General features: G+C 43.8%; 1 protein-coding gene across 1 annotated transcript in view; it reads right to left on the reverse strand.

Annotated features, from left to right (window-relative positions):
* The window catches only part of LOC138962222 (uncharacterized), a 44,457-nt gene that overhangs the window by 9,443 nt on the left and 12,120 nt on the right, over positions 1-22,894 (reverse strand). Inside the window, exons 4-11 of the mRNA XM_070333951.1 lie at positions 22,147-22,578; positions 16,599-16,804; positions 14,243-14,424; positions 13,007-13,161; positions 12,503-12,636; positions 11,674-11,824; positions 10,932-11,127; positions 326-512 (exon numbers count right to left, since the gene is read on the reverse strand). Of these exons, the coding sequence (XP_070190052.1) occupies positions 326-512; positions 10,932-11,127; positions 11,674-11,824; positions 12,503-12,636; positions 13,007-13,161; positions 14,243-14,424; positions 16,599-16,804; positions 22,147-22,578 (1,643 nt within the window). The remainder of the gene's footprint in view (positions 1-325; positions 513-10,931; positions 11,128-11,673; positions 11,825-12,502; positions 12,637-13,006; positions 13,162-14,242; positions 14,425-16,598; positions 16,805-22,146; positions 22,579-22,894) is intronic.

Below are 22,894 nucleotides of genomic sequence, written 5' to 3' on the forward strand. Positions count from 1 at the left end.
TGCAATCCGATTGTGTTTATTCATTGTAAAACTATAGATATCAAGGCGTACCATTTCGGTTGTGTACTTTTCTGAACCATACCTACACAGAACTAGTTTAAGTTTGCTATGCCGTTGTTTAGCGCTCTGGTAGTTTCGGAGTGTTTTTTTTTTAAGCATTAACAGGTAAATACGCAATAATGTAAAGCACAGTGCGATAACAAATACTTATGCAGGAAGGTACTATGGTTTAGGATACAGGGAGACTATTTCTATTCAGAAGTTTATGTTTAAACTGAACGTAACCCATTATTTTCATAGCTGAGAACGTCGTAAAAAGACTTACGGCAACACGGTGACCGGAATCCTAGATTGCAGAAGACCCTTGATGATACCACATGCTTTAGTTTCCATTTCTTTTTCATCAGTACCGCAATCGTCGAAACCTTTGAGACTGAGCAGGAACACGTCCCTATACTTGAGGGGTTCTGGGCTTTCAGACTCAGAAGTCTGTTTGGTTGTCTGTACACTACCTGGTATTTAACCAAACAATATCATTGTTAAAAGCCACAAGTATGTCTTTGCGTGCGTGTAAGCGAGCGTACATGTGTGTGAGTGTGTGTGTGTGTATGTGTGTGTGTGTGTGTGTGTGTGTATGCGTTTGCTTGTTTGTTTGTGTGTGTGTTTATGTGCGCGTTTGTGTGCGAGTGTGTGTGTGTGTGTGTGTGTGTGTGTGTGTGTGTGTGTGTGTGTGTGTGTGTGTGTGTGTGTGTGTGTGTGAGGTGTCTGCTTGATACAAGGTGACCCCCCTAAAACAAAAAAAAACACGAACAAAAAAACAATGCCATCCACAAAAGTGCCAATAACTTGTACATGTCTTCAACCAATTACTTCTAAATTGCAATGCCTTAATTAATGCTTGATGATCAGCTCATTAACTTTCAAGTTTGGGTGTGAAATGATCTGACTGTTATGGTCTTTTAAAATATTCTCCAAATTCGGGGATAAACTCAACAGTTAAAGGTTTTACAACTAGCGGTATCCACACTCATCCGATTTTAAATGCTTCAGATAAAGGATACTATATTTCAACGTTTAATAGACGTAATCAGAAATGTACCACGCTTCCGATCGGTTTCAAGCATGTTTTTAATGCACGCTACGCCAGCTGTGCTCGGTGTATCAAAACTAAGGCAAGCGTGCAATGAATTTCATTGCGCAGGAGTTGCTTGCTTTGAGCAGCAGAAAGCACAGGCACTCGACACGAGGTGGGCGGGGAATATGTCTTGGATGTCACTTGATGGACGGTCGTCTCTACTACAATTTCTACATGTAATAGTAGTAGTCTTGAGAGCGCATTGGCCCCACCCACTTTGATCCCGACCCGCTTGTAACGAGTGCCTGTGGTAGAAAGGTGTGTCTCTATCAGGAGACAATGGTTGGCTGTCACGATTGAAATGACACGTTTTAACCATGTTGTGCTTTGGGTTGCTTTTTACATTTAGTCAAGTTTTGACTAAATGTTTTAACATAGAGGGGGGAATCGAGACGAGGGTCGTGGTGTATGTGCGTGTGTGTGTGTGTGTGTGTGTGTGTCTATCAGTCTGTGTGTGTGTGTGTGTGTAGAGCGATTCAGACTAAACTACTGGGCCGATCTTTATGAAATTTGACATGAGAGTTTCTGGGTATGATATCCTCAGACGTTTTTTTTCCTTTTTTTGATAAATGTCTTTGATGACGTCATATCCGGCTTTTCGTTAAAGTTGAGGCGGCACTGTCACGCCCTCATTTTTCAACCAAATTGGTTGAAATTTTGGTCAAGTAATCTTCGACTAAGCCCGGACTTCGGTATTGCATTTCAGCTGTGTGGCTTAAAAATTAATTAATGACTTTGGTCATTAAAAATCTGAAAATTGTAAAAAAACCATTTTTTTTATAAAATGATCCAAATTTACGTTCATCTTATTCTCCATCATTTGCTGATTCCAAAAACATATAAATATGTTATATTTGGATTAAAAACAAGCTCTGAAAATTAAATATATAAAAATTAATATCAAAATCTTTTTATCGAAATCAATTTAAAAACACTTTCATCTTATTCCTTGTCGGTTCCTGATTCCAAAAACATATCGATATGATATGTTTGGATTAAAAACACGCTCAGAAAGTTAAAACGAAGAGAGGTACAGAAAAGCGTGCTATCCTTCTCAGCGCAACGAATACCCCGCTCTTCTTGTCAATTCCACTGGCACTGCCTTTGCCACGGGCGGTGGAGTGACGATGCTACGAGTATACGGTCTTGCTGCGTTGCGTTGCGTTGAGTTTCATTCTGTGAGTTCGACAGCTACTTGACTAAATGTTGTATTTTCGCCTTACGCGACTTGTTGTGCAAATTCATGTTGGATTACGCGAAATGTGGCGCACCAAGGAGAAATTCGTTCTGGGACTAAGTGAAGTGAGTTACGGCTGTCGTTCCTTTCAATGACACGACTAAACGCTGCGCGCATCGGGGTTGATGATAATTAGTTTTAACGTCCTCTTAGAACCAATTGGCCTATCTTGGGACAGGTAGTGTTGATATGCTTTATGGGGGGACAAGACACTGGACAGACATGCAAACAGAGAACACATATGATTGTGTTATAGATCTGGAAGTCTGTTGTTGCGATATTTCAAAATGGGGATGGAAGTAAAGATTTTGTTGGGGTTGTTGCCATTGTCACGTTTCAATATATCACTTAAGGTGATTATGAACCGGTTAATTACTACTAATTAACTAACCACACCACGATCCACTCTCGCAGGCATACAATTAAATAGAGTCAACAAAAGTATAAGTTTCAGACGCCTGTTTATGTATAAACTCTCCACCTCCCTCGAGCCTTCACTCAAAATATGTTCCTTTTACGTTCTCAACACGTAAAAACCAGTGTTCACTGACAAAATGCCAGTAGTATGTAGAAAATTATAGGAACACGCTGAACCCGTGTAAATATAGTTAAATGCGAATGTTCTGTTCGAAAAGCTCTAGTTCGTGCAGGTGTCACACACCCCACGTTGTCACTACTCCAATGAAATCATAGATACGAAAAGACAACGGTGGTCAACGGGGTGCGTACGACATGGTGCACTTAGCTTTATCTCTGCTGCTGCTGCTTAGCCGGTATGCTGGTTAGTCGGTTCGCTGGTTAGCCGGTCCGCTGGTTAGCCGGTTCGCTGGTTAGCCGCTGGTTAGCGCAGCTTCAACAGTTCCCGCCAGAGTCAGCCGTGCAGATGTTACAGGAATGTAACGAAGCGAGGCGAACGAAACGAAGCGAATCGGATCGAACGAACGAAGGCTGCAAACAGAAAGCATCGGTGCACTAAACATGTCAGCTACCCCTCACCCACCACCTTAAAACATGTCATCTTTAAATATCTCATCGAGCACGTGGGCCTGCACAAAACGGACTTTTTACAACAACAAAACAGTCATTTTTCGTCCTTCTCTCCCTATCTGCAAAAACCATATACAGATTAGTATTTTAGCGTCACAGAGAGTAAATTATGCGCTAACCTGGAAAGAACAACAGAGAGTATTTCATTCCACAACACAGACTCATCAACAGCGTTAAATAATGATTTATTACCTCAAAAGCCTATGATTGTAACTCTCAATGGAAGCAAAGTCCGCCTCCTCCCTGGAACAGCCTCTGTTCGTCAACAGTGACCAAAAACCTCCAGAACCCCTTGTCGAATCCTTATGCGAAAGCCATCGCCGACGAAGGAATGTTGACGACTTGTCCTCAGCAAAACATGTGGCAGTGGAAGTTCCCCTAGAGTGCCGAATATAATATTCGGTGAAAAACCATCATACTCTAGAAACTGTATTAGATCCTTCCCCTTCTGCCGCTGGGTGTCAAGTGTCCCGTACTCGTGTCTCTGTCAGACAACCTAGCCAAAATACACGTGACTGACCTTGTCACAAAACCAGTCCAGCTATACACAATTTTGCCTCCCCAAGCAGAAAAAGACACGAGAAACTCAATCCCTGAAAATCCCGTGTGCGCTGTCAGCGAAAAACCGTCAGCCCTATGATAGCAGAAACCCGCACTGTGAAGCTCGTGCGTTTCAAAACATCCGTGCTCGGGAGCACTGTCAGCAAACTCTGCTGTGTCCAATATCACGCACAGGCGCTTTCTATCATAACCGACCAAGAACAGGCACTCCACTGAGTGACACTTTCTTGGTCTCTGTCACCCGATCGTGACACACCTCCCCTCTTCAAGACGAAACCTCAGTTTCGCTCACAGTCATGTTCTCCTCTACAGCCCGAGAGAGAAAGTCAGCTCCAACATTGTTGGCGCCCGGAATGACGCGTACCGTGAATTGGTACGGTTGGAGAATCAACGCCCAGCGCATAAGTCTGGCGTTTGCCAACCTTGCAACCTGAAGATATTGCAGAGGTTGATGGTCTGTTTCCAGACAGAAAGGTCGTCCTCAAGAACGAGCAACCCCTCGTTTCACCCCTGATGACTGCAACCTTCTCTGTCTTCTTGTCTTTGTTCTTCTGGTCTTTGTTCTTCTCCCCGTAAGCTGTCCTCTCTATGTAGGCGCGCAGCAGGTTGGCGTGGTACAGGCGTGCTTTCCCGTGCATCATGATCCTGTAGTCGTTCTGGCCCACCCTCGCTGTCACCTCAAAAGGTCCTTGCCACTGCAGTTGTAGCTTGTTGTGTTTGACAGGTAGAAGTAGCAACACCCGTTCTCCAATCTTGAAGCTGCGCGGCCGTGCCTTGCGGTCGAATCCTCGCGCATAACGCTGTGCTGCTCTTCCCAGGTTCTCTTGAGCCAGTTTGCAGGTCTCTTCAATCCTGTTCCTGAGTTCTACGATGTAGGTCGCTGTCGTCTGCACCTCCTCGTCAGCTTCTTCGTCTGTCCAAGCCTGACGCAGGATAGCCATGGGACCGCGTACCTGTCTGCCGTACAACAACTCAAATGGGGAAAAGCCCAAGCTCTCCTGAGGAACCTCGCGGTATGCAAAAAGCAATGCTGGGATGTACCTGTCCCACGTGCGTGGTTTCTCCTGAGCTAGTTTCCTCAGCATGGTCTTCAAGGTGCCATTGAACCTTTCCACCAGTCCGTTGCACTGAGCATGGTAAGGAGTGGTGAAGTGCTGCTCCAGTGATAGCAGTCGTGCTGCCTCCGCCATCACTCCTCCCGTGAACTGCGTGCCTCTGTCGGTGAGTACCTCTGATGGAATTCCCAGCCGGGACCACATAGTAACCAGAGCCTCAGCTACTCGCGTGGCTTCAATCGATTTCAGAGGGATCGCCTCTGGGTATCGAGTAGCGTAGTCCACCATGGTCAAAATGTATCTGTTTCCGTCCTCAGACGCAGGCAAGATGGGCCCGATGATGTCCACTGCCACCCGACGAAAGGGTTCGTCGATGAGCGGCATCTTCTCTAAGGGGACCTTCCTCACCCTTCCTTTGGCAACCACCTTCTGGCACTTATCGCAGGACGCACAGAAACGTCGGACATCCGTGCAGATGCCTGGCCAGTAAAAGTGGCGCCAGACACGATCCGTGGTCTTCTTGGTACCAAGATGACCTCCCAGAATCGAGTCGTGTGCCGTTGCCATGACACCCTCGCGAAACTCGCGAGGCACGACAACCTGTTTGAATGCACCTTCCTTGTTGCTGAACTCACGGTAGAGCAACTTCTTGTCCCTGAGGAACCTTGACCTCCCATGCTTCCCGCTCAGCTTCACCTTCCCCGACTTCGCGTGCTCCCGAGGAGTAGCTAAGGTCGGGTCAGAATCCTGAGCCTTCGCGAGAAGCGCGGGGGTCACGTTCCCCAGGGCAGCTCGTGCAGCAGGTAGGGGTTTGAGAGGTTTGTCCTCTCGCTCCGCCTGTGCCCGCGTGAGCACTGAAATGACGTCGGGAGACCGGTAAACGGGAACCTCCCTGGTGACGCCGTCCACAAACTGAACCCGGTTTCCAATGAGCAAGTCGCATGGAGGATCGTCCATGACGACGGCCACAATGATCCCCGTGAACAACGGTGTTACGACCTTGATCACTGCCGTGTTCAAATCGTACGCGTGAGATGCCTCGGCCATTCTCACTCTGATGCTGTCTCCTGTGTAGGCCATAGCTGGAACCAGACTCGCCCGAACCACTATCATGTCTGCCCCTGTGTCCCGCAGACCTTCGCCCTTCACTCCGTTAACGTAGACGTTGCAGTGGGGCTGGAAATGTTTCCTGGAGCACGGAACGCAGAGTTGTGGAATTGTGCATGAGCTCGTGACGTCCCTTAACTCCTCGCTGCCAACAAAGTGTACGCCCTTCTGGTCAGCCTGTCTCCTGTGGCAGTCCTTCTTCACGTGGCCCCGCTTGTTGCAGTAGTAACACTGGATGTCAGTTCTGGAACTTGATCCTTTGTGTCCCTGATCGTCCTTCCCGTCCTTGGGTCCTGAAGAACCTGAATTTCCCGATTTTCCCGGCCGTGAGCCTGAAGATTTGCCGGAGATCGCCTGGGCGTCCTCGTGTACTCTGATCCAGTCGGCTGCCTCCTGAGTAGTCTTTGGCTGGTGCTCCTGCACGAAGGTCACCACCTCAGGTCGCAGGCTGGACATCAGTTGTTCCATGACAATGAGGTCGGCAAGGTCGTCGACGGTCCAGTTCTTCTCGGCCATCTCCACCCAGCGCCGCAGGTAGAGATTAAGGCGTGCCACAAACTGATGACTCAGCTCGCCGCTCAGTCTCTTGCTGTTACGCAGACGTCGTCTGTAGGCTTCAGCAGTCAGGTTGAAGCGCTGGAGTAACGCCTTCTTTAGTGCCTGATAGTCTCTCGCCTCGTCGTCCTCCAAAGCGTTGTAGAGCTGCAATGCGCGTCCTTTCAAGCAGGTGCTAAGGCGGCTAGCCCACGTGGCCTCTTCCCACTTCTGGTCAGATGCAATGCGCTCAAACCGGCGTAAAAAGTCGTCGAGCTCGTCCTTGTCATCGTCGAACGTCGGCAGTCTCGTACGGTCGGCAACAAACGTCGGCGCGCTAGCCTGAGTAAGCGTACCCTTCTCGGCCTGTAGCCTAGCTAGTTCTAGCTGGAGATCGCGATCCGCCTGTTCCTTCCGGTCTAGTCTGTCACGTTCGTCTTTCTTTTCCTGTCTGTCAAGTTCGGCCTGTCGTTCGGCCTGTCGTTCCTGTCTTGCAAGTTCGTCTTTCTTTTCCTGTCTGTCTCGTTCTCTTTCTTGTCTGTCAAGTTCGTCTTTCTTTTCCTGTCTGTCTCGTTCTGCCTGTCGTTCTCTTTCTTGTCTGTCAAGTTCGTCCTTCTTGTCCTGTCTGTCACGTTCGGCCTGTCGTTCTTGTCTGTCAAGCTCTTCTTTTCTCGTCTGTCGCTCTATGTCTTCCCTACGTTCCAGCTCCTTGCGTTTAAGCAAACTACGCGCTCTAACGCGTGCGTCTCGCTCTGTCTGTTCCTCACTGCCAGGAGTCTCGAAAGTTATTCTCCTCGTCGGAGATCCCCCTGTAGCCATGGTTAGTTTTAGCAAAGCTTTATTACCAAAGTAAGTCTAACGCAGCTATAGCTAGAACACGCGGTGATGAAAGCGGTACGGTGGATACAAAAATCCAGCAACCGGAAAATGCAGAAGAAAAATCCAAACGGTGTAGAACAAAACGCGTAGCCTACTTTATGGCTGCTTTTTGCGGTGAAACAAAGTGTTTCCCACAGCCGTGGCCTACTTTATCGGCTGCTTTTTGCGGTGAAACAGAGTGTCTCCCACAGCCTTGGTTAGGACAGAAGTCCTCGGACCCTTCCCCCCCAAAATTCCAACAAAGTCAAAATATGGAGAAAAATCCAAGTAAAACAAGACGGTACAAATGTAACCTGTTACAGAGTGCGAAACAACAATGTAGAGAAAACTGAGTAAAACGAATAACAAATCCGCTAACCCCGCTCAGCTCTCTGCAACGGAAAACTCTGAACGTACAACAACAAAGATTCACAAACGAAGGAAAGGGAGATAATCACAGTTAGCGCATACAATAACTCACAAATTACAATTTACATTTCCTGCAAGATGTGAATCGCTTAAGGTGTGGTATATGATCAAAACTATACAAAAAAGGGTAGCACCAAGCAGAAAATAAGTCGAGCACTGACGAGATTATCTGCTCTTAGTTATCCTTAATTGGTGGGTCTTTATCAGTTGGAAATTAACTGAGTAAATCCCGGCTTGGCCCCCATGTGTCACGTTTCAATATATCACTTAAGGTGATTATGAACCGGTTAATTACTACTAATTAACTAACCACACCACGATCCACTCTCGCAGGCATACAATTAGATAGAGTCAACAAAAGTATAAGTTTCAGACGCCTGTTTATGTATAAACTCTCCACCTCCCTCGAGCCTTCACTCAAAATATGTTCCTTTTACGTTCTCAACACGTAAAAACCAGTGTTCACTGACAAAATGCCAGTAGTATGTAGAAAATTATAGGAACACGCTGAACCCGTGTAAATATAGTTAAATGCGAATGTTCTGTTCGAAAAGCTCTAGTTCGTGCAGGTGTCACACACCCCACGTTGTCACTACTCCAATGAAATCATAGATACGAAAAGACAACGGTGGTCAACGGGGTGCGTACGACATGGTGCACTTAGCTTTATCTCTGCTGCTGCTGCTTAGCCGGTATGCTGGTTAGTCGGTTCGCTGGTTAGCCGGTCCGCTGGTTAGCCGGTTCGCTGGTTAGCCGGTCCGCTGGTTAGCGCAGCTTCAACAGTTCCCGCCAGAGTCAGCCGTGCAGATGTTACAGGAATGTAACGAAGCGAGGCGAACGAAACGAAGCGAATCGGATCGAACGAACGAAGGCTGCAAACAGAAAGCATCGGTGCACTAAACATGTCAGCTACCCCTCACCCACCACCTTAAAACATGTCATCTTTAAATATCTCATCGAGCACGTGGGCCTGCACAAAACGGACTTTTTACAACAACAAAACAGTCATTTTCCGTCCTTCTCTCCCTATCTGCAAAAACCATATACAGATTAGTATTTTAGCGTCACAGAGAGTAAATTATGCGCTAACCTGGAAAGAACAACAGAGAGTATTTCATTCCACAACACAGACTCATCAACAGCGTTAAATAATGATTTATTACCTCAAAAGCCTATGATTGTAACTCTCAATGGAAGCAAAGTCCGCCTCCTCCCTGGAACAGCCTCTGTTCGTCAACAGTGACCAAAAACCTCCAGAACCCCTTGTCGAATCCTTATGCGAAAGCCATCGCCGACGAAGGAATGTTGACGACTTGTCCTCAGCAAAACATGTGGCAGTGGAAGTTCCCCTAGAGTGCCGAATATAATATTCGGTGAAAAACCATCATACTCTAGAAACTGTATTAGATCCTTCCCCTTCTGCCGCTGGGTGTCAAGTGTCCCGTACTCGTGTCTCTGTCAGACAACCTAGCCAAAATACACGTGACTGACCTTGTCACAAAACCAGTCCAGCTATACACAATTTTGCCTCCCCAAGCAGAAAAAGACACGAGAAACTCAATCCCTGAAAATCCCGTGTGCGCTGTCAGCGAAAAACCGTCAGCCCTATGATAGCAGAAACCCGCACTGTGAAGCTCGTGCGTTTCAAAACATCCGTGCTCGGGAGCACTGTCAGCAAACTCTGCTGTGTCCAATATCACGCACAGGCGCTTTCTATCATAACCGACCAAGAACAGGCACTCCACTGAGTGACACTTTCTTGGTCTCTGTCACCCGATCGTGACAGCCATAGTGTACGCGAAATATAGTTGAAGTGGAGTGGTTTTGTAAGCTTATTTGCTTTTTATTTATGTAAAATATTTTTTAGACTTTTGGATAGTGCCAAAATAATGTAATAAAGAACTGGCTGAATAAGTAAATAAATACGTAACTAGAAACATAAAAATAATTATTAGCCAAATAAGAATATTAAATATAACTTGCTAAAATAATATATCAGAATGGGGAACTTAAGTTCAGGTAGGAGGGCGGTGTATGTGATTTAGCCTTGTTTGAATAGAGCTATGTGATAGGTGTTGTAGGCGCTTTGGTTGTTGGGCGTGGGGGGGGGGGGGGGGGGGTCGGTGGGAGAGAGGGTTGAGGGGTGGGAAGGAGGAGAGGGGATGAAGTTTTCAAAACAGATGTCCTATTTCAGCCTTATGTATTGAGAGACACAGGGTGTATGCTGGCTTCCATTGAAGCGTGCAATGTTTATCTAAAAACTCATGGGGTTTCAGTTTGTGTTCGTTGACAAGGGTGTGTAGGTTGCGGAAATCTTGTAGGAGTGATTGGCAGCGGTCAAAGAGGTGTAAAAAAGATATTAGCTTTCCACATTCACAGAGACGGGGAAAGAACTTGTGAGCGCATCCATCCGTGCGAATTCATCGGGGTAACCGCATCTAGAAAACCAAACACTGCACGCAGCCCAGCTGCGGCGCAGCAGTGCTGTGGCTTAGGCCCTACTGCGTATGTTAAGAACAGCTTTTAAGGCTGCTCTTTATACATGTATACGCAGCACAGCTGTACCGCAGCTGCGCTGCGTGCAGAGTTTGTTTCTTTATATGCTTTCACTGCGACAGACGCAGTCTGTCTCAAATGGTTTACTGAATACTTTAAATCTTCTCACGAAAAAAGCAGTTCTAACCTTATGGAACACACTTGCAATAGTATTTAACAGCATTAAAAGACACAGTTCGTTTAAATGGCTATTTAGCTTGCGTAAACCACACACCAGATTTCGTGGTTTATTTTACCCCTGAGCCATCGTGGACCCGTGTCACACACTTTCCTTTTTTCACAATTTCGTCGTCGGTTTCTGATTTCAATGCGACTCGCTGTATCTGCAATAGCACGTTATTGTGTACCTCTGAATCTAAAATGCAACAAACGACTAGTTAAGCCAAACACATCTGCGTACCCTCAACCTTACCTCCCACATGAAGTTCCATCAGCACAGAAGCCAGCTGAGTGCCACACACTTCACAGTCACGTGGCATAACGTCATCGGGATGATCCGGACCTTGATGACGTAGTTCACGGATGAGTGGACCGTCAGTGTGGGGATAGATGTTCTGCTCAAACTTGTTCACCAATCCAAATTTTTGAATGAAGTCACACCTCTGAATCTGATAATGGAACGATACAGATTCAAAGTATCATTGTTGTGTCAACGACATAAAAAAGAAATTAAAAGGTTTCCCGACACTGTTTATTGTTTTGGTATTTTGTTTTATTGATAAACATATGATAAGCTTTGTCTTCTTTTTATTTTTGACAACTATGCAGTCAACTGCCGAAACACAATCTTGAATACAATGCATTCATTGGATATTTGCCTTCCAAAAAATGTATAAGTTTTATGTAAACCCAGGAATTAAGTGACAGGCATACATACAAACAGACCAAGAATCATCAGTCTGCTAGACCTTAATTGGAATTATAAAATGAACATAAAATTAGAGGGAAAGAAAAAACGTCTTGCACAATGTAGACAGGTAAAGAAGAAGGGTTGCAGCACATGATGATTATAGCAAAACCACAGACAGGGTATACAAGGATACTCTTATAACATAAAAAAAGTCTTTGTAGACCTCTGGTAGCTTACCTGGCCACTTACATGGAAACTGATGTATCTTTAAGTTTTACAAAGAAAGGAAAAGAAACTCTCTTACTTCTCTAGTGACAGCACTAGGGGTACGAAGAGGGACAGCAAGGGCGAACTCCGTGAAATGTTGTGGGGTAAAGGTGTGGTAGATGTGGGCAGCCCAGAGATGCAGACTCCTCACACGGCTGACCATCTTGTCGCAAAACGGTTTAAACCCGCTGAAAAAAGGGTATGAAATTTCAAAAATATAGCTCCAAATTGTTTGTACAAACAGTTTATTTTCCCTTTTATTTTACCTGAGCTCCATCCCACCGAGACCTTGAAACTTGTTGAAGTTCAAACAGACTTTGGTCACGCGTGGACGTCATCCGGGGCTATAGGCGAGTGAAGTTTCACGAGTCTTACTTTATAGACATTGGAGAACATGTAAATGTCCTAGCTTTGTTTGTATGTGAACTATAAATATAATGGTCCTGACAGGTACATTTTTATTTTCACCGTGTTAGAATCAGATTTGAAAATATTGCTGCGAACATCGCTTTTACTGACTCCATACCACTCCTGCTGCTTCTACCAGTACTATATATACTTTTACTGCCACTTCAACTACTACTTCTGTTGCTGCTGCTACCACTAGTACAAACATGACAACTCTTACAGTAGATTCTGCATTTGTCACTTGTTACTGCTGCTGACACTATATAACTACTAATAAATCTGCTGCTGATGTCGCTACTGGTACGACTTCTTCTACTCCCTCCACTACCACCACCACCAACAACAACAACACCATCATTATAGCTCTGAAGGAAAAGAGGGAGAAAAGCAATTCAATAAGTTTACCGGGCCTTCTCCCTAAATATGTTGAGAAAGACAGCAAGAACTCAATACTTCACCTGCCATCCACTTCATCCACAATGACGTACAGGCGGCCGTCCTGAGCACATGCAGCTAACTCGTCCACTGCCTTAACCATGTCGTCAGTCCCCTCATTCCTCAATTGGTACTCGTGGAGATGGATTTTGTGTCTCTGAGAGGATTTACATTGATTGATTTATGTTTGCTTAAACATGCAATGCATTAATAAAATAAGTCCTCAGAACAAAAGCCATTATACTTGTCTTGCTTCTATGGTGGAATTAACCTACAAAGCATGCACTTATGTGCTAATTAAAGTGTTTCTCTATACAAGCCAATCACTGGAGAATATTATATCAGAGGAGTGCTCTATAACAACAGTTGCATCTGCCAGTGTTAGTAACTCATCACAGACAAAGTTCAAGTAAAAGCATCTTAGGTGACTGGTTATTGCCATCTTTTAGTGAGAATAATGCTTCAAGTCCACCAGAAAATGTAGCTGGTACACTGCTAACATCAAGCCCTCTTATGATGAGACTCACCTTTGTTTCACACTTAGCTTGCAGACTATGAAACATGAAGAGTGAAGCTGCCAAACTTTCGCCGTACATGCTAATCACGTGCACGTCATGTCCATTTTTCAGCCACTGTTCTGCTTGCAATATCAACATGACTGTTTTGCCTGTTCCAGGTGGACCTTAAAATAGAAAATATCACAATACCAAACATAACCATAAACAAGTCGCGTAAGGCGAAAATACAATATTTAGTCAAGTAGCTGTCGAACTCACAGAATGAAACTGAACGCAATGCCATTTTTCAGCAAGACCGTATACTCGTAGCATCGTCAGTCCACCGCTCATGGCAAAGGCAGTGAAATTGACAAGAAGAGCGGGGTAGTAGTTGCGCTAAGAAGGATAGCACGCTTTTCTGTAGCTCTCTTTGTTTTAACTTTCTGAGCGTGTTTTTAATCCAAACATATCATATCTATATGTTTTTGGAATCAGGAACCGACAAGGAATAAGATGAAAGTGTTTTTAAATTGATTTGGACAATTTAGTTTTGATAATAATTTTTATATATTTAATTTTCAGCGCTTGTTTTTAATCCGAATATAACATATTTATATGTTTTTGGAATCAGCAAATGATGGAAAATAAGATAAACGTAAATTTGGATCGTTTTATAAATTTTTATTTTTTTTTTACAATTTTCAGATTTTTAATGACCAAAGTCATTAATTAATTTTTAAGCCACCAAGCTGAAATGCAATACCGAACCCCGGGCTTCGTCGAAGATTACTTGACCAAAATTTCAACCAATTTGGTTGAAAAATGAGGGCGTGACAGTGCCGCCTCAACTTTCACGAAAAGCCGGATATGACGTCATCAAAGACATTTATCAAAAAAATGAAAAAAACGTTCGGGGATTTCATACCCAGGAACTCTCATGTCAAATTTCATAAAGATCGGTCCAGTAGTTTAGTCTGAATCGCTCTACACACACACACACACAGACAGACAGACAGACGCACATACACCACGACCCTCGTTTCGATTCCCCCTCGATGTTAAAATATTTAGTCAAAACTTGACTAAATATAAAAATGTAGATGCATAAGCAGAACATAATCGTCACAATCATATAATTATGAACTTGATGAATTGAACATGTATGGTCAAAAACTCTGGCTGCAGGCATTTTTGATGTGTTTGAATGATACACTTTACACAGAAAAACAGAATGCGTCTATAGATTGAATCAAGGCCATTATGTACCTGTGAGGTAGACCAGATGTTCACCAGAATTGAGGATCATGATCTGATTCTGGTGCAGCACGAAGTCCATGAAACGAGCTGCAGTCTCTGACACCGCTTCTCCCTCAGTGCGAACCACCTTCGATGCCTTGCTCACAGCTGAGGGGCAGAACACCTCCACTGTGGTTGCTGGGCCTGCAAATCTAAAATGGTCGACGTCTTAGCCTGAATCAGTGTTGCTCCACTTACTTTTACTTACTGTAATTGACATGACGCTTTTTGGAAAACATTCACGTGAGATCATCAGTGCATTCAGTCAGTTGGTCGGTAAAATCGTCGTTTGTGATTTGTGTGATTGGCAGCTTGTATTTTCTATAGAATGGTCTTCTATATTTTGGGCAGAAGGTGTTAGCTTCTTCCACCATCACCCAAGGGCGTAGAGATACTCTAAAACAGGTACGAATTGGCCCTGTGTTTTTACATTTAGTCAAGTTTTGACTAAATGTTTTAACGTAGAGGGGGGACTCGAGACGAGGGTGTGGTGTATGTGTGTATGTGTGTGTGTGTGTGTGTGTGTGTGTGTGTGTGTGTGTGTGTGTGTGTGTGTGTGTAGAGCGATTTAGAGAAAACTACTAGACCGATCTTCATGAAATTTTACATGGGAGTTCCTGGGTGTGATATCCCCAGACGTTTTTTTCAGTTTCTGATAAATGTCTTTGATGACGTCATATCCGGCTTTTCGTGAAAGTTGAGGCGGCACTGTCACGCTCTCATTTTTAAACCAAATTGGTTGACATTTTGGTCAAGTAATCTTCGACAACGCCCGGACTTTGGTATTGCATTTCAGCTTGAAGGCTTACAAATTAATTAATGAGTTTGCTCATTAAAGTTGTCATTAATATCGATTTTTCGCAAACAGATTTAAAATTGATTGCATCGTATTCTTCATCACATTCTGAATCTAAAAATATATACATATGTCATGTTTACTCTTAAAATGTGATCACAATTAACGAAATTAGATTAATTAGTCTTACGATTAAAATTTAAGAAATCGATCCAAAAATGATTTCATCTTATTCTGTATCGTTTCCTGATTCCAAAAACATATAGATATGATAGGTTGTATTCAAAACAAGCTCAGATAGTTAACACGAATACAGAAAAGCGAGCTTTCCTGTTTAGCACAATACGCTACCGCGCTATTCTGGCGTGTGCATATCACTGCGTTTTTCACGTGGGAGGTGAGCGATGTCCTTCTCGCGTGGATTGACGAAGCTGTTCTGTCTTGGTGAAAACAATACAGTGCGTTCAGTTTCATTCCGTGAGTTCGACAGCTTGACCAAATGTAGTAATTTTGCCTTACGCGACTTGTTTTCTTTTTGTGAGTTGTGAGGCGCTAGCGTTAAAGCCATATGTACTCGATGACTATACACGCTAATTGCTTTACCAACAGCTGGAGACATGCTAAATTAAGTTCCCTGCAAAATATTGTGGTCTAGGACCCCTTCAATGTTGAGATATGTTAATTTTCATTTTGATCTGGATCGTCCTATTTATAGATTTGCCAACAGAGGTAGCGTTGACGCAAGGGAAATAACTCCGCGTCTTTGTTTACATCCAAAGTTTTTGAGACTCTAAAACAAGCTGTAATACATGTATATGGTCCGCGCATGGCGACATATCGTCATTACATGGTCTTATGGTGCGTTTGACATCGATTATGGGCAAACTACACTTTGTAAACACGGGAGCGCGTACATATGCCTTTAATGAATATACTGTGATCCCCAAACACTTCGGATTTGTAAGCTCAAGCAGCATCCAGTCAGGCGGGATCAAGCATGGACTGTCGGAAATTAATGCGGAAGAGCTTTAAAAGTTACTTGATATTTTGGTAACCAGTATCTTTAGAATAAAGGCACTACCAATGTGGTACATTAGCTGCCTTTCCCTGTTTTCTTGGGAAAATATTGCTGATTACACATGGACTCAGCACTTGTTGCTCAAATGTCTCCACCTATTTCATAACAAAATACATGACATTTGCGTGTGTGAATTTTATTCACGACATTACAGTTTCGGAATCGAAGACAACAAATGAGCATCATCTCTCTCTCTCTCTCTCTCTCTCTCTCTCTCTCTCTCTCTCTCTCTCTCTCTCTCTCTCTCTCTCTCTCTCTCTCTTGTATATTCCATGATCTATGTCTCCCCCATAGATCCCTCTTACCCCCAAAATATCTCCTAATAACTTCCCGTTCATTGTCTTGTTCGATTGAGTCGACGAATACAAACATTTCCTGTAAATGTGTTTGGTTCTTTGCCATGTGCACAAACATTGAGAAGAAAAAAACCAAATCTGTTGACACTGGCATACCTCAACACAAGTTCTTCATACACCTCTTTCGTCATAACAGGGTCTTTTCCCTTGCTTGTCATCAAAGCCATCCACCACTGTTCCAGCTGTTTCATGACGCCATCAGTTACTTCCCAGAAACAAAGTCTGGCAGACATATGGTCTGATGTCAGACACAAGTCAATTGGATCCTCTGTGTCGGGTATGCCAAAGCAAGCACACAGCTCCTGTAACAGAAAGCAAATGGCATGTGTATATGTCAAACCCTGCAGAACCAAGTAAGTGTAACGATTGCTTTCGTGTTCTGTGTGTTGTGGGCATTGATGTTCGTGAGTCCTTGCGTAGAGCACACAGAAGGCACAGCAGGTTCAAATGACAGTTAGTTTATTCCGCCATAGATCGGGGGGCAGGGCCCATACGCATGCGCGATCATGACGTACATTCATGACGCCATATTCATGCGCGTGTACATAATCTCGGCCATGTGCTCGCACAGTAATACATACTCTCGTAACATCCCCTTTTCTCTAAAGAAAATTAAAAGAAGATAACTCAGCAAATTCAAACTTTCAATTAAGACTACTACTTTGCCTGAAGACCATTATCCGTCGAGTTAGTACAAATGCATTACTGTTTCACTTTAGCACTTGTTTCCAAACTTGTCATCATTAATACAATGTCATTTTCTAACTAGTCACACTTTTTTTTCCCTTAAACACTCAAATACAACCAAACACAACCGGTCACTTGTATTTGTCCTTGTGGCCTCTTCTTAGTCCATATTATGTCCAGAAAAGAACATAAACCTAATACAAAATAAAACAGTCAACATAATACAGTTGGACATGTCTTCTGTCACTGTGTCTCAGCTACTTGCAGTAGTCTTTCAGGTATGCTGGAGTTTTGAGGGTTCTGCCTCTCGATGAACAGGTAGGTTGTGTTTGTTGCTTGTGTGACTGTGCTGTGTTCCCTTTTATTTGCTTCTCTTCTGTGATTTTTTCTTTGGCCTGTTCTTTCTTATTTGTTTCTTTCTGACCCGTTTTTTCTTTTGTTTCTTTTTGAATTTCTTCCTGTGGTTCTGTTGAGGGCCCCAAAGGGTTTAAAATCGTGATCGTGATTGGCGTTTTTTGACCTTTCTGTGACCGTGATTGGCGAAATTTCCATCTCTGTGATCGTGATGGGACTTTGCCCGTGATCCGTGATGACAAAAAAAATCAAGTCTCGTGATCGTGATCGTCATTTGTTTTCGTGATCGTGATGGGCATTATTGCAAAGCATTTTATTTTCAACGTACATTTTTCACAGCTGTATCACTCTATGATCCTTTATTCGTCAAGGTGTTTGTGATCGTAAAAACAAAAATCAAGGTAACTGTGATCGTGAAAGCTAAAATTACCCTTCCCGTGATCGTGATGATACCCCCCCTTTGGGGCCCTCTCTGTTGTTTTGTTCTGCGAAACATTGCTTTTGACTTCTGAGTTTTTGTGACTCTCTAGTGAAATGTCATTCATACGTCTCAATCTTTCATTTTCCTGGAGTTTTGCGGGGGTTTTTCAGCAGGTGTGTTCACTAATTCGCATGTGGGTCGGAGTTGCCTTCTGTTGCGCCTGTATTCACGACTGTCTTCTGTGCGAAGTTTATATGACCTAACATCAACTTGATGTTCGACCTTTGCTTTCACCCACTTTTGGCCTAGTTTGACTCTGACTGTTTGTCCAGGCTGGATTGTTTCTAATTCAGCTGTACCTCTGTTGTAGTACTTTGCTTGTTTTTCTTTGCGGTTGATGAGTTTTTGCTGAACCTCACGACATGTTTGTGGTTTAAGCAATGTTCTTGCTGTTGGAACTCTCGTTCTAGTTCTGCGACTGAACAATCTTTGGTTAGGAGACGTTTCCATGGTTTCTGATGGAGTGTTCCTGAGCTCTAGCAAAGCTAAATATGTGTCTGACTTGCTCTCTAGTGTTTTCTTCATCAGTGTTTTTGCTTGCTTGACTGCGTTCTCGGCTTTCCCATTTGATTGTGGGTAGTATGGTGAGCTTGTAATGTGTTCCAATTCCCATGCTTCTGCGAAGTCATGAAACTTTTGTGAACTGAACGGTGGCCCGTTGTCTGTGATCATGCGCTCCGGAATGTCATGTCTTGCCAAATGCTACTTGAGTTTGTAGATGACTTCTTCCGCTGTTTTGTTTTCTAGCCTGTCTATCTCAAAGAAGTCTGAATAGTAGTCAACCAGGACCACATACGGCTTGCCGTTGAAGTCCATCAGGTCGCATCCTACCGATTCCCAAGGTCGTTCTGGAATCGGGTGTGTGATCATTGGCTCTTTTATCTGGTTACGTTGGAACGTTTGACACGTTGCACACTGACGCACCAGGTTCTCCATGTCGGTGTTGAGTCTTGGCCAGTATACCACTTCCCTGGCTCTTCTCAACAGCCTTGGATTTCTATATGTGCTTGATGGAGTAGCTGGAGGATCTTCTCCCGCTTCTTCTCTGGCACCACTATCCTCTCTCCCTTGAAGATGAGTCCATTCTGTGCGGACAGCTCTTCCCTGAATGAAAAATATGCCTACAGGTTGAGTGGTACTTTTCGGCGTTCTTCTGGCCATCCCGACTGTATCAGGTTCATCAGCGTTGCCATATCTGGGTCTTCTTTTGTCGCTGATTGCAGTTCTATCATCCGGCTTTCTGACACTGCAATGTGAACTGCCATGTCGATGCTTTCGACCTCTCTTTCAAACTCCGTCTGAAAGATTTCTTCTCTGTCTGTGCTTCCTCTTCCTTGTGACCCTGCTTTCACGGCTCTGCTAAGTGTGTCTGCAAGATACATCTCTGTACCCTTCTTGTACACTAGACTGTACTGATACTTCTGTGTCCTCAGTAGCATCCTCTGCAATCTCTTCGGTGCTGATAGAAGGCTCTTCTTGTGTATTGGAATGAGCGGTTTGTGGTCTGTCTCGACCTCAATTTGTCGTCCATACACGTATCTCTCGAAGCGTTCCAGTCCGAAGACAATCGCTAGCATTTCTTTCTCAATTTGAGCGTAGTTGCGCTCAGTTTCTGTCAATGCTCTTGATGCGTATTGGAGTGGTTGTCCATCTGCAAGGAGACAAGCTCCTAGTCCAAACTCAGATGCGTCACACTGGAGTGTGATTTCTGCATTCTGATCGAAGAATCGTAGCACTGGTGGTTCTGACAGCACTTTCTTGATCTCTTCGAGCGCTCTTCCATGGACGTCGTTGTCCCATCTGAAGTTGTTCTTCTTTTTCACCAGTTCTCTCAATGGTGTAGTGATTTCTGACAGGTTGGGGCAGAACTTCTGCAGGTAACCCACCATTCCTAGTAGACTGCTGCTCTGTCTTCTGGAGGCTGAATCTGTTTGACTGCATCAATTTTCTTTGGGTCCGCTTTGAGACCTTCTCTTGAAATGATGTGTCCCAGATATGTCAGTTCCTTCTTCTTGTACTCGACCTTCTCGCGGTTGAGTTACACCCCTTTAAGCTTTCTCCCTGCATCGCAGAAGAAATTTTCTCACGTTTTCATCATGGTTGGCTGACGCAGTTTCATCTGTTTCACCTTTCCCCCAAATGATGAAATCATCATGGACTGCAAAGACACCCGGCAGGCCTTTGACTGCCTCGTCGATCCCCCGTTGGAATTCTTCTGGACTTACTGAGACACCAAACGGCATACATTTCCATCGAAACTTGCCAAATGGAGTTTCAAATGTGGTCAGCATAGAGCTCTCTTCATCCATGACGACATGCCAAAACCCATTTTTAGCATCCATATGGGTGAAGTATCGTGCCCCGGCCATGTCTTCCAACGCATCGTCGATGGTTTTCATCGGGTAGTGGTTACGCTTCAGTGCTTTATTCAGCGGTTTGGGGTCAATGCATAACCTTGGCTTGCCATTGGGCTTCATAGTCACAACCAGACTGTAGTTGACCCAATCTGTTGGTAGGGGAAAGGCTCCTGATATGGACCGGCTCCTAATATGGACCACCTCTTGATCTGACAAACTAACAGCGCTAGAGCACTAAAACCCAATTTCATTCGCTGTATTCACCCTCTCTGGATAACTTGCACATGTCGAAACAGTTGCAGAAACACAAACCTCAAAACCGTTAGGCTTTTTCTCTTTTTTTCACTTTTGGCAGCGTTCACTCTAAATTTGACGCCTAAAACGGACTCGTTTCTGTCCACAGCCAAAGCTTTTATCACACAAAAATTGCTATATGTGACCCTCCACCACGAAATGAGTCGCATGTCACCTTTGCATGATTTTCATATTTTTACATTTTCATAAAGAGTTTGTTATGCTCTATCCAGTGGTGAAAACCGTTTTAGAAAAGAGCGAAAACTGTTTGAGTTATAAGCCTGTGACTAAGGTGACCCTCACACTGTTACCATACACTCCCCGGACTTATATTAAGCCTAGCGCAGAACCGCGCGAGGTGACATGCGACTCATGTCGTGGTGGAGGGTCACATACATGACAGCTAAGACCGTATTTGTTACATTTTAGCAGTTTTGACCCCGAGTTTCTACTGCAAACAAAAAATAATAGCAAAATCTCAAAGTATGTGTGAGTCCCCTAATATGGACCACCTTCAACAAATCGAAGAAAATTAAAGCTTAAGACTATTTTCATTAATTCATTAAGAAGCTTGCTGAAAATAACCTATAACTAGCCCTAGCTCGAGCTTTCAAAAAAATATATCAAATTGTCTTCTTTTTGTGGAAGTTGATAATTTCACTTATTTTCACTCTGTTTTTGATATGCTTCTTTAGTTTCCTGATGTGCTTCAAATAATGCTCTCATCAACCCGAAACAGATAAATCTAGAGCATATTTGAATTAGTCTGACATGCACAATAAGTTGTATCATGTTATTTTGAAGTATAGGGGGCTTTTGACAGTGATTCGTGAAGGCCGCTTCACTGGTCCATATTAGGAGCCTGGGCGCCTAATATGGACCATTTGTGATTTTATATGTATTTAATTTTTGCTGAATGTCTATCAAAGCTATTTCACTCTAATTAGGCCTAACGGTTCACTTAAGAGAGAAGGACTACCAAACACAAAATGAAACTTCTTCGCAAGAAAACAAGCTAGTTATTAGCATGAAACAAAAAGTGGTCCATATTAGGAGCCCTTCCCCTACGTTCACCGGTGTGCACAGCAGGTTCAAATGACAGTTAGTTTATTCCGCCATAGATCGGGGGGCAGGGCCCATACGCATGCGCGATCATGACGTACATTCATGACGTCATATTCATGCGCGTGTACATAGTCTCGGCCATGTGCTCGCAGGCACAGTAATACATAATACTCTCGTAACAGTAAGGAAGTAAGCAAACCTAATTATTGTGTTCATTGACTATTCTCAAACGATCTTTTTAACCCCACACAACCATCAATCTGCAAAACGAAGGTGTATCCAATCAGAGACACAACAGTAGCAAAAGGAAGAACGTTTAGAAGAACATGAGTATACACAAAGTGTTTCTAACAACGAAACTCAATACTATGCATGTCGGCGATATCTCTCTTAAATTCATGCATACCTTTTTGAGTTTGGGGTCATCTTCCAACACCCGCCGAAGCTGAGCAGCGGCAATGTTGGGCAGCATCAGGGTCTTGGTCACCCTAAGTTGGTCGTGTATATCGCTCGTCAGATGCCTGAGGACATCACCAGACCTCTTGAGCTGCTTGATGATCTTGTTGAGTCTTCTCACCAGGATTATGTCCTCTTTTTCCTGTGACTCAGGCTTCCCGGTGAAGAGAGTGCCCACAGACTTGATCTCAGCGGCCAGCAGGCCGTAATGGCGGTGGATGACGAGGACGTCAAAGTCTCCTCTGTCTTGTTTCTGTTTCCTCAGGTCGACGGATCGCGGGAAGTTTTGGGCTGCAGCAGCAAAACAAGGCTCTCCCAAATAGCTTGTGAACTTGAGTTGTGACAGGACAAACATCACCTCGCCGTCTTTGTGTTCAGAACCCTGCATCGTGTAACACATTATTTGAAAGTGACAACAACAATAACGTTTTCTATCAATTCAATGCATGATCCTTACGAAACATAGCTTAACCGAGGTCAGCACTAAATTGCGGGCCTCATTTTCAAACAAAATTAACTGTCTACCAAAGATGAGTTTATCGAAAGACATATAATTACTCAATTAATGAAGAAATAAATAAGGAAATGATCAAACCTTATCAGTAATAATTATTAATGAATAAAGAAAGATTTTTATTGACAAATGTGCATACAAAATAAATGAATAAATAAATTAGATTTATCAAATAAACAAATTT

This window comes from Littorina saxatilis, linkage group LG3, assembly GCF_037325665.1.
Source record: "Littorina saxatilis isolate snail1 linkage group LG3, US_GU_Lsax_2.0, whole genome shotgun sequence".
NCBI classification, from domain to species: Eukaryota; Metazoa; Mollusca; class Gastropoda; order Littorinimorpha; family Littorinidae; genus Littorina; species Littorina saxatilis.